The sequence below is a fragment of the Zalophus californianus genome, chromosome 3 (genome assembly GCF_009762305.2).
Source record: "Zalophus californianus isolate mZalCal1 chromosome 3, mZalCal1.pri.v2, whole genome shotgun sequence".
Taxonomy (NCBI): domain Eukaryota; kingdom Metazoa; phylum Chordata; class Mammalia; order Carnivora; family Otariidae; genus Zalophus; species Zalophus californianus.
Genome location: NC_045597.1, coordinates 129,487,762 through 129,500,760, shown reverse-complemented (window position 1 = coordinate 129,500,760; position 12,999 = coordinate 129,487,762). Strand labels below are relative to the sequence as shown.

The window sequence follows — 12,999 nt, the reverse complement described above, 5'->3', positions numbered from 1 at the left end:
ACAAATCCACTCAAAAAAAAAAGAAAACATTGCGTTGTTTCAGTTGCTCTTAAGTATAAATTTTCCAAGATCGCTCTTATACCTCATTTTTTTACCAATAGATACTCCTTTTAGTTTGTGATAAACTATCCTGAAAAAAAATTAATGAAATAAATACCTGTCCAATATCAAGTAATACTATTAACACTATTTCCTTTTTAGTCATTACAAAATTACTGAAACCACTACTATGTGAAACTTCTAAATTAAGTTCAGTTCCAAAAGAGAAATCTTAGTTATCTAGATAACTATAACAGTGAACAAAGAAAAAGAAGTTTTATTTGGGATGCTAAGTATTTTCCCCATGTAACTTGGATTTTCCAGGACACTGATAATTTATTTTAACTTTATTCCTAAAAGCAAAGATAATTGTAATACATTTAAACATGATTTTGTTTTATGTATTTGTACCAATTTTTGCACCAGACAACTTACCAAATTAGAAAAAAAAAAAATTGTTAGATCAAAAGTCACAGTCTTTGGTTCAGAAAATCATGGCCACTAGATCTATACAATGGCTGGAAATATCTATAAAAAATGTTATTATACAATAACCATGATGTTAATATTGAGTTAAAGATTGTGGAATCAAGATATTGCCATGGACAAAAATCACTAATTAGTCTGTAACTTGAGTCTCCAAAAATAGGCCACTGGTATGAGCGAGTGAAAAGATTAGTGACTATAAACCCATTGTATGTACTCAAAAGATGTAATTTACTAATGAATCAGGTACTCAGATGGGCACAAGACCAAGTTGCATAATATTTTTCAGGATTTGACTGATAATTTTATGAGTCTCTGATTATTGAAGCATATAGAATCACAGAAGGATATAGTAGTAAAGGGATCCAAAGACAAAATGTAAGTAATAAAGACGAGTCCTAGAAAAGACTTTAAGTAAAACTCCAATGAAAAGGATGTTGCATTCTTGCCACATTCTATCTTTCCAATAAACTAATAAGGCCTAAAACTCCTTTGTTTAGCCAGTTACAAGTTAGTCTAACAAATGGTAATAGGAAATGTAAAAATGTGTAAGATCCAGTAAGGACTTCACATAATCTGTGAGTCTATACTGACATTTCTCAATTGCTATACCATGGCTGCTCGTATTCATACTAAGGCTTACTCCTTTACCAATAAAATTATATTTTATTGTGATTTGCCTTTGAATTTATTATTTGGATGAAAAATAGATGAAAAGAAAAAATTAAATGCTACATTTTGTTGTTTATCCATAATGAAACTGAATTTTGGTGTCAAAGTTGTTTTCTAGATTTGATTTCTGAAAGTTATTAATGAACTGTCTTTGTCTATTAGGAAATTTTTCTTGATATGTATCAATCGACCCTCCCAGAGTGAGATACAACTTATACTTCCTCTTTGAAGTACTGAGGCAAGGACTCTATTTCTAAGTGTGTCATTTACTGTTATAGCTGTATGGCCCGCTCCCCTTTCTTGTTTGAATGAGTGTGGGGCAGTCTGTGGCCCCGTCTCTGTCTTGTCTGTGGACCAGTCATGGCAGTGATTACTGACACTTCTTGTGGTGGAGCACCGTCAGAAGTTTATGGGAGTTCAAAAGGGGTTATGTCAGCTTGCCTTTGGGGGACCTTTCTCTCTTCAGTGAGGATGAAAAAGAAAAATTATAGGAGGCAGTGCACAAAGTCCATTCAACCTTGTTTAAGCATATGTAATATGAACACATTTCCTTACTGGTGGTAAAAATGACAGATATTATTACTACCTTACCTACTCCAGAAATAATATCCAGGATATCCCAAAAAGGGGAACTTTTTAAGCTGATAGTCAAAAGAGAAAGGAGAGCCTTTAATTTTTTCCTTAAAGGTACAGAATTTCAGTGTATGCATGTAGAAGGAAAGGATTATTTTACAGACTATATCTCTTTAATTATATACAGTAATCCAAATTTTTTTAAAAAAGATTTTATTTATTTGAGAGAGATAGAGCGCACAAGAAGGGGGATGGGCAGAAAGAGAGGGAGAAGCAGACTCCCTGCTGAGAAGGGACCCTGAAGGGGGGGAGGGGCTCAATCCCTGGACCCTGGGATCATGACCTGAGCTGAATGCAGACACTTAACCGACTGAGCCATACAAGTACCCTACAGTAATCCAAATTTATATTAAATGTCATCCATAGGTATCGATACTTCTGAAATTCTCTTTTCAATTTGAATCTTCTGTATAATTACATCAGATTTGTCTTATTTCTGTAAATTAATAGATTATATGGAATATGTTGAATTTTTTTCTCTTTAAATCCATTTTGCATTTTCCACTTGCTCATTGTTAGCTTCCTAATAAAAACCCATCTGTAGCTCTGAATTGCCTACAAAAAAATCCAATTTTGTTATGCACAATTGGCCTTTTCATAAATTAAACTCTACACAGTCTAAGCCTACACTTAAATTTCTACTACTCCGACTATGGATTCCCTGCTGCAGTTTGATCTGTTCATTCATTGTTGTCATAAAGGATTCTGTTCTTTGCCTTTTCTTCTTTTCTTCCAATATATGACAAATATATATGTATATATACATAAAATCAAACCAGATCTATAATACAAGCCTGTGACTTTTTGTTTCTGCTCTGTGTATCTCTCCCCAGGACTATCTCTTCCTGTTCTACGCAATCCTGTACTTCCCTGAAAGCAAGCAAATTGTATTGGGGTTGGCGGTGGCTATAAAATATATCTACAAATTATTTGTTACTCCTCCATTCAAAAGTTAAAGCCTAATTCCTTCTTAAGTGTGAGTTTTTCTTAGTGACTAGCTCTGATGAATACAATATGGCAGAAGGGACAGTGTAGGACCCAAGATTAGAACACAAACAAAGCCTTCTCCTTGCCTTCTCTCTCCTGTCACCTGTCTAGGAGAAGCCCGATGCAGGTCCTAAAGACAGTCAACAATCCTGTGGAGAGGTCCATGTGGAAAGGAACTGAGGCCTTGTGCCAACAGCCAACAGGTAACTGGGACTTCCTGTCAAAAGCTACGAGAAGGAGGCTTCTTGGAAGCTGACCTTCCAGCTTCAGTCAAGATAACTGGGGCTCTAGCCAACAACTTGATAACGACCTTATGACAAACCTGAGCCAGTACCACCCAGTTAAGCTGCTCCCAAATTTATGATCCACAGAAACTAGAGATAATAAATATTTGTTGTTTTAAGTCACTGTTCACACTTCTGGATTGCACAGTGCTCATGTTTCTTGTTACTTCAAAAATAGGTCTGCATTATCTAAGCTAATATTGAAGAGGCTGAAATCTGCAAATGAATTGATTACCTTTTGCCTTTTTTCCTCTCCCTGTTTTCTTCCTTTGGGGGAATTGGAGGTTACTTTTATGTGAAAGGAAATTAAATCTATAAATTACATATTTTAAAATATGGTTATGTCAGTCCTTGTTCTAGTCCACTGGATTGGAACTTAATCAATCCACTCAGAATAATTACTTAATATGTAAAGTATAAGAACCTGATCCCCCTCATTGAGTCTATTGTCTTCTCTTCCCCATCCACTGGGTCTACTATTGCTTGGCTTGTGACAGTCTACTTTTCTTCTGACCAAGCTAAATCTTACATCTTAATTAAAGATAATTCAGGTTCAAACTCCTTGACAAAACCTGCCTTGATTATCTTTGCCAAAGCAATGTTTCCACTTTGTGAACTTGACATATAGCACTTTGTTTTTACATTTTTGACACATATTAGATACTTCTATCTTTACTCCTGTTTGAGTAAGTCATATCATGGTGTGTATATATATATATATATATATATAGATACATATATGTATCTTCTTATCACCTTTTCCATGCCTCCAGGACTCAGTAAAGATGTATTGGGAATGGTTCATTTGACATAGACATGATAATAAGTGATTCTTGAGTCAGTGTTACTTGCTGATACTGTAGTTCCTAGGCACCAAATAACTCATGTGCTTTTAACGGATTGAGATGATCGTTAATTTTTTTTTAACTCCAATTTGCAGGAAACCCAAATCTGAAAGATCTTCAAGTGATACAATTGTTGATACTTAAAAATAAAGTGAGTGATTATTCTTAGTAACACATCCATGCTTTAATACAAGAACTAAAAGATAAAAGCCAGAAATGGCCCTCTCCACGGAATAGTAAGAAGTATAGTGATGAAGAACAACTCTGGTTCAAACGGTATTTTAACAGTTTGTTATATGCTATATGTTATATGTTATATGTCAATTATATAAAACTGGAAAAAATAAAAATAAACAATAAAATATTTTTTAAAAAGTTTATGTGGGTCTCAATGGTCTAAACTATATGTGGCTCCTGCAATACTGAATAATTAAGCATTGATTTTAAAAAAGCCAAAAACATATAAAACATTCCTCAGTTGAACATACTTTTTAATGGTTACATTTCTTTTACTAAAAATAAGGAAAATGTTTTTACTACATACCACCAGGTTTCCAATGACCATGACCATCATGAAGACAGTAAGGCACATGGTTTGGCCAGCGACCTCCATACAGTCCCACATGGTCTCTATCCACTCTCCACACAGCACGCGGAACACAATCAGGAAGGAGTGGAAGAAGTCATGCATGTGCCAGCGTGGAAGCTCACAATCATTGGAGATCTTGCAGACACATTCTTTGTAGCTCTTACCAAAGAGCTGCATGCCGACCACGGCAAAAATGAAGACAATGATGGCCAGCACCAAGGTGAGGTTACCAAGAGCCCCTACTGAGTTGCCAATGATCTTTATCAGCATATTCAGGGTGGGCCAGGATTTTGCCAATTTGAAAACTCGGAGCTGGAAACAAAAGTGAGATGGCTATTAGTGCCCTGCCCTCTAAAGAATCTGTAAATTTATTTACAGGGAAAATCTATGGCATAATTGTCTCAATTATAGGGTGTTGGATTATTTGCATGTCAAACTATTATCTAGCAAATGTATCAGTTATTTAATACCATGGGTTATTTTTCATTCTAAAATAGTCTATTTTATAAATAAAACAAATATACAGTTCTTATTGGCATTTTAATGATAAGATATACTAAAATTTCCAGAATCTTACATAAGTAAATGTAAGATTTTTTTTTGTTGTTTTCCATAGGGAACTGATAGAGCTAAGATTAACGGTGATTAATTGGCAGAGACTGATCACAAGAAGCTGAGGCTGTCATTATTTAAAAGCTCAAAGTGGATACATTCTTTAGTGTACTTGAGATGCATAAGTACAGATAAAATTAACACAAATTATGTAAGTTACAAGAGAAAAAACTAATTTCTTAATCTTTAGATTGCTTTATCTTGCTATATCATAAGTTTGCTGTAACATCAAGCTCTATTTTAAAGGAGATTTTATTACACCAGACTCCCCCCTGCCCTTGTTTGCATTTTCATTTTCTGTTAATCATGGTTAACCATGGTCAACCACAGTCTGGAAGCAGATGATGCTTTTTCCTCCTTCTTAATAGTGGCCTAACACTATGTCACAAGGCCTATGTCATTTACCTCACTTTATCTCAACACATAAGCATTTTATCATCTCATATCATCACTAGAAGAAGGGTGAGTACAATACAATAAGATATTTTGAGAAAGAGACCACATTCAGATAACTTTTACTAAGAGCATATTGTTGTAATTGTTCTATTTTATTATTACTTATTATTGTTAATCTCTTACTGCGCCTAATTTATAAATTAAATTTTATCACAGATGTGTATGTATAGGGAAGAACAGTATATATAGGGTTCAGTACTATCCACAGTTTCATCCACTGGGGGTCATGAAACATATTCCCACAGATAAGGGGGAGGGGACTACTGCAACTACTGTATTCGAATAAGAAATACTTGGACTTAAGTAAAAAGCTGTATTTTGTCAACTCTTATGTGTCTTCAGTGACTTAATCAATCAATTCATTATAGTGTGTAAATGGCTTGCCACCACTGTACTTGATGTGTCAGTTGTATGAGCTCATGGAGTCCTCTAAGGTACCATTACATTTCAACTGCAGCAGCATTTTATTTCTGATGCTTCAGTAAATGTCAGGCCAAGAGTAGTGCATTATTTAATGCATCTAAGTGACCCAAAGGAGTGGTTATGCACCAAAATGTTTAATTTATTCCCAGAGAATAATTAATGCAAAAGAGCCTACAGACTAAGCAAAACGCTAATGCTAATATGCTTCCTATTTCCCCAAATTGCATCACATCATCACAAAGATTTACTAAACATTTTTTAAGTAGTTGCCCATATTTTTTGTTATATAATCATTTCTAATTTTTGCTCTATTTTTTGCATCCTTCTAGCTTCAAATTAGATTCACAGCTATCCATGACAACTAGGGAAGGAAATCATAGCTCTAAGGATCTCAACTCAAATTTCATCTTTGAAGGTGGTACGGGAAATTCTAAATAAACTTCACAGCAAAGTCTTGAATCTAATCATGATTAATATGTTACCGATAGGAACCTGTCTTTAGTAACTATCTACCACCTCTGTTAATTGAAAATAAATCACAAAAAGAGCTAACTCAAAGTAACAGCATGATAAAACATATCACACTTTAAATGGAAATATGTCAACTGATATTTTGTCTCTTAATTTTAAAAGATTCATGAACTGATGAATATAAAGATCAAATAAAAGACTCCTTCTTTAAAATTAACAAAACATAATATAGGCAAGTCTGCTTAGGACTAGATCTGGTGACTTCCAAGCTGGCTGAAGGGGCAAATGTGTGGGGAACTCCACCTTCTGCCCTTGCACACTCTACCCAGTCTCAAGTCTTGACTTCTATAGGGGCAAAGTGGGCAACTCCATAATTCTTGAGCCTCTGAGAGAAAGGTGAGCTCATCCTAAGTCTCAAAGTCTTATGCACAGTTAAGCACGCTTCACATAACTGAAAGATGAATATTGTGTTCTTTAGTTGTATTTGGATTTATATATGAATCCTTTTTTCTCCCTTGCTATTAGCCCTGCCATTTAATTACTAAAGACAGAACAGTTGGTTGTTCATTTGAATAAACTTCAGTTATCTGTTAAAGCTATGATGAAGAACAAATTATCAGCCGGTTGTAGAGGAATCCGATTTGCTTTCAGATATATTCAAATAATATTTAACTATGGGAAATCTTATAATTCTTATTCTTACTAGATAAGAGAGAAGTCTGATTAAATTAATTATAAAAACATTATGGAGACTCCCAGTTAATTTACCAGCCGAAATGATCGGAGAACTGACAATCCTTCGACATTTGCCAAACCAAGTTCCATCAAACTAAGGCTCACGATTAAACCATCAAAAATATTCCAGCCTTCTTGAAAGTAATAATATGGATCCATGGCTATTATCTTGAGAAACATTTCTGCTGTGAAGATCCCAGTGAAGACCTAAGTGAGAAATGTTATTACACAAGTGAATACTCTTGAAAACATAAATAATTATTGAGCAATTTAACTTAGTCCCAACAAACCACAGTTAAATTACAAATTTTAAAAATTGGTTTAGGTCCAGCAAATCAGTAACCTCAAATGGTTTGTACTCAAATCAATATTTAATTGTTTACTATATTTAAGGTTTATTAAGTGATGAGGAGTACATGAAGTAAGACCATAAAATTAATATTGTCATTTTTATTTTCTTACATGAAAGGTTCAGCTTAATCATGTTGTCAACTGCACTTCATAAGTTTCAGTTTGGTGAGTTTTCATTTTCATTCATTTCAAAGTATTTCTAAGAAATCTCTCTTGTGATTTCTTCTTTAACCCATTGTATTTAGAAGTTTTTTAATTTCCACATGTTTGTAAATGTTCCAAATTTATTTGTTATTGAGTTCTAATTTCATTCCATTTTTGTCAGAAAAGTACATTGTATGATTTCAATCTTTTTGAGTTTATTGAGGCCTGTTTTATAACCTCACATACAGCTTATCGTGGGGACTATTTCATATGCACTTGACAAGAATGTGTATATCCTGTGCATATATTTTCTACTATTCCATGATTCACCTCAAATCAAACCTTGCCTTCCTTAACACATAAGACAAGTCCCAGTTTAAATTGTCCATTTGTTGTTTTTGTCTTTCCAGCATCTACTCTCTCTTCATCTAGAAATGGCAGAACTGATTTTTTTTTTCTTTATTAATTCTACTCATTTACTCTGTCTTCAGTGATAAGAAATGGTTCTGGTTTGGCCAAATAGGGCATTCTAATTCTAGAACCAGAGTAACTGACTGGCTTAGAAATGGTCATGTTACTCAAACCAGGCCAATAATCATGAATTCTTAGACCTTTGTTAAGCAACTAGTTAGGAAGCGCAATCCTTCTGCTCAGGAATCTATGCTGGTAGGATAAAAGTTGGTGGGATGTTGTCACCAATAGAATACCCAGCCAGAGACAAAGGAAACATATTGGGAAGAAGTAGGGTCAGAAAATGACTCCCAAGTGACATTGCTTGAGAAACAGAATCTATACAGGTTAAAACCTGGAGCTATGCCCAAATGGGTGTTAGCTACTTGAGGCAATGAATTCTCTTTATTTTTGCTCATGTCCATTTGAGTTGTTTCTTAATACCCACCTCCACTAAGCTTTCTTCCACCCCTTGCTCATTTTTTAGAGATAATATTGAAGTGGTTCCCATATAGGTGAAAATTTGGACCAGGTAATGTTATTATTCTTTCCTATCCCACAATTCTGTGATTTCCGACTACAGTTTATGATATTCTCTGAAATAGCTTTCAGAGTCTCATATAGTATTCAGATTTTCCATTGCTCTGTCAATTTCTTATGGGTACAGTTTCCCCAATTGTAAAATACAGACAATCATAGTATCTGCCTTAGGACTGAATTTATGGGAACCTAGAGAGAGGGAGCTCATGTAAATTTCATTTCTCAAGTCGGAAGGTGCACGAAAACTTAAGCCTCTTACATCAGTATCAGTATATTTTTGTTGCCTGAGTTTTTGTTTCTCTGTATAAGATCTCTTCACTTTCCTTTCTGTCACTCTACCATATATCCAATGAATGTTAATACAGATTTTTAAGTGAAAATGTATGCAAAAATTTATCATTACAAATTCCTAAATTTATAGGAGATATTCAAACAGAAATAATTATCTCTCTGTGCTATTTCCTCCCCAAAGATTCCATCTTCAGTGTTTATAAATGATATTTCCAAAATTATCTGACTTGGCATATTTTATAATTTGACAAATGTGGTCATGTCATTAAGAATTTATTCTAATTACCTCAGAAACACATCACAATCTTGTTACCATAGACAAATGTCCTCTATAATTCATAATCATCTTTCTAATCAAATTTAATTCCTAATCAAATTGTACGTAAAATCTTTCTCTCTTTTGCACTGCTTAACTGCAGCAATATATTTTTGTTATAAAAAAAGGGATGTTAGCTTTTGCTGTCCAGGTGTACATGGCCAATTAATACACATTTAACTTGAAGGTGACATATGAAATTCATTAAGGCAATCATGAACTCTTTCAAGGGGAAAAGGACCCTCAAGTGAGTCTTACCAGGTTCCCGACTGACAGCACACTGCTGAATTGCTCTGTCATAGGATAGTGCTCCATGGCCATAAAGAGTGTATTTAAGACAATGCAGATGGTGATGGCCAGATCAACAAACGGGTCCATCACAACCAGGTTGACGAGATGTTTCACCTTTAACCATGGTTTACAACAGTCCCATATCAAACACATGTTAGCAAATTTGTACCAGCAGGGTGGGCATTTCTGTCTGGATTCTTCAAGTTCTGGAAGAAAAAAGTTAGAATACTCATGAAAACTGCTTACTTTCTATTAGGCAGCATTTGGTTTAAATTGAAAGTGATTTTTTTAGAAATCTAAAGTTGTCAAAAGGTATTAATGGGTTAATCTGATGGTGGAACAGGAAAAGACCTAACATGGGTTAGCTGTCATAAAAACATGGGCACAGAAAGGCAAGCAAACTTTCCAAATCTATTTGGGCTACACATAGTTTCGCAGATTCTATCTGCAATATTAAACTGTTCAAAAATTATCTTCAAGTGTATTTGAAACTAATGGGGAGGACTTGGGTTAAGCTCATCCATGCTCCAGATAGAGCCAGATGCATATATATTTAATCAAAGAACTCCTTTCTCAGGAGATGTCCTAAAACTTTTATCAGTCAGGTTGAATCTCAGTTTCTTGGATTAGATATGTATTTTGGGTCTTTTAATAGTTTGGTCAGCGTCACCAGTCTTAGTCAAAAAGTTTCCAGTTAAGCTTTTTTAGATATAGGCTTGCATATTAAATTCAGTAAGATTCTTTTTCTCTAAGTTTCTTTATTTAACTAGAGCGCATAAAAGAAGAGAAAATATGCATATTAAGAAACCGGGATACTCACTGTTAGCATAAATCAATGTTTCAATTGAGACTTATGCGCTAATGGTAAAACATAAGAGGATTTTAGGTGGGACATATGTAGAATTCATAAATTTTCATGGTGTGAATTTATTTTAATGTATTAAAGTGTATAACTATCATACCAAACCTATGATATAAAATTTCATATCATAATACATTTATTTAAGAAAAAAGTACAATGATTTCAAGAAACATTTCAACTGAATAACAGGAGAAAGAAGACAGCCTTGCATAGCTCTTTAAGGTGATACTCAAAATCCTGAAACTTGGTAAATACTGGCAAAGAATTTTAGAAAATAAGAAGTGGGAAACTATTATTTTCTTTGGTAAGATGATCTTCTAATCAACTCTTGAGTGGAAAAAGAATGCAGAACTGGTTTTCTGCCCATATCATTACTTCACACCTGATTATCTGCTCTGCCAAATACGAGATCACCACTTCTTAGAACTAATATAAAGGGAAAGATTCTTTTTTCGTTCATGGTATATTTGACTCTGGTCAGTTACCTTAGTATTACTACTGTAGCAACTGGAGTATCCCTTCAAACCAGATACAATTCACTAGAAGATAAACTTTGTGGGTGAGAAAACAGCATATTGAATGCATAAACACAACCATAGTTAATGATTTTTTGCTTTGCTGATAAACATTCACTACTAACTAATGCTGTAAGTTCGCTACTTCCCTAAAGTAAATTAATTTCCTGATTATTTTTAACAGAAATCCATCAGGGTAGGTAGATTCTTCAATTGTCTCTTTAGATACTAAAATTCTTCAAGTACACAGTTTATTTCTCTTTTTCTTAATATGTAATTTTGTAAATAATAAAGAATAGTTGAGGTGCAAATCAGAGGAAAAATATAATATCTATAACCAGTTACTGCATAGATGCTTTTAAGACTCCTAAACAATGTCCTGTTTATACTGAAGATAAAAAGATATCATTTATAGTAACTAACAAAAGAGAAATAAAATAATAACTCTTGGCCTGTGTACAGTCAGAATAAGTATTTTTTTTAATGCTACTTGTCATTTAGCAGGTAAAGAGAAGCAAACAGGAATTGTGTAGAAAAAAAACAAACCAGAGAAAAGTTCAAAGGGGAAAATTCAGCCAGTGTTGCTCATCTTGACACCAGGAAAAAGTGGATCAAAATTGTTTTAGTTCTAAAATAAAATCATTCAATTATTCATGCCAGAGAGAGAGAATGAAAGAAAGAGAGAGAGAAAAAGAGGGAGAGAGAGAAGAATCTTACATTTTAAAACAAAACAAAGCACTCAGGAAAGAACAACAGCCATCTTTCCATTATTCCTGTGTGGATTATCCGCACTGAGATTCACTTACATCCAAGTTTAGATATTTTGCTGGTTCTCCTCAATTCCTCAGGTGTTTATAATTTACCCTCCCACTATCCTTCCCAAGGATGTGACCAGGAAACATTTATATATGGTTTTTGCATTGAAAACTTGAAAAACAAACAATTCATTTTTGCTCATCTCCTACAGTTTCATTAAGTAGGAGGCTATTCATTACCCTGGACAATGGAGACTTGACTGCAGTTCAAAAGAAGGAAAACAAAAGATGCCAGCCAGCTGGATCAACAAGCCTGGTTTAAAAAAAAAAAAAAAAAAAAAAGAGAGGTGTCGGGGGGAAGTAAACTGAACCATGAACCATGATTAGACTTAGAAGAAAGGATCCCCAAATAAACAAATTATGTCAACTTAAGAAAGCTTTCCACTGTTAGCAGGACCAAAAAAAGGAAGGACTATCTAAGACAGCTCTAATATATGCATGTGTATGTGAAGTATTGTTAACAACCAACCTAAATCAATGTCACATTCAAAATTTTTAGATACAATTGAATAAAGAAAAGGTTTATATTCTATATAACCAATGAAAAACAGAATGAAAATGTTGCCATTGTCCCTCACAAAAGTATAAAGTCAAAAAGCTCTGCAGGTATTAAGCCAAACACTCAGTCTTCTGCTTCCTAAATTATATGTATTTCTAGGATATCCTAGGCAACTCCACTGAGACACATTTCAGTGGAGAGCCATGTGGATACACTCATTTTGAACTCTATCTTAATTAGTGGACAAGTCCAGTCTTGTGGTGGATTGATGTTTTTCAAGTAATTTCTTACGTTAGCTCAAACTTAATGGTATCAGAAGTGCAAAGTTAGGACTGTTGATTTAGACTTACCCTGTCTCCTTCTCTACTTCTTGCTTTAGGGAGCAGACATGCTGCTGACATCGGTAGCAGAACCACTGGCAGCTTCCTCTCAGTGGTTTTGCTATGGCAAGGAGCAGAAGACCAGAGAATCTTCAAAAGATTTACCTGGAGGGACAGGGAGGAGCAAGCTACTGGCAGCTGGGGGAGAAGAGGGAGTGCAAGCTAATGCAGGCGAGGTTGGGGAAGAACGTACTGAGTTTAATATTCCATAGAAATCAGGAAGAAGATTTCTGATACTGCATTAAGATATTATGAAAATTGGGTCTTGTAATATTGACATGGCTGTGATATATATTCAGCCATCTACACTGTG

The 12,999-nt window shown here is 34.4% G+C and overlaps 1 protein-coding gene across 1 annotated transcript in view; it reads right to left on the bottom strand.

The window, feature by feature from the left end:
- The window catches only part of LOC113920611 (sodium channel protein type 2 subunit alpha), an 84,197-nt gene that overhangs the window by 38,242 nt on the left and 32,956 nt on the right, over nt 1–12,999 (bottom strand). Inside the window, 3 exon segments of the mRNA XM_035726810.1 lie at nt 4,491–4,847; nt 7,266–7,439; nt 9,583–9,821. Of these exon segments, the coding sequence (XP_035582703.1) occupies nt 4,491–4,847; nt 7,266–7,439; nt 9,583–9,821 (770 nt within the window).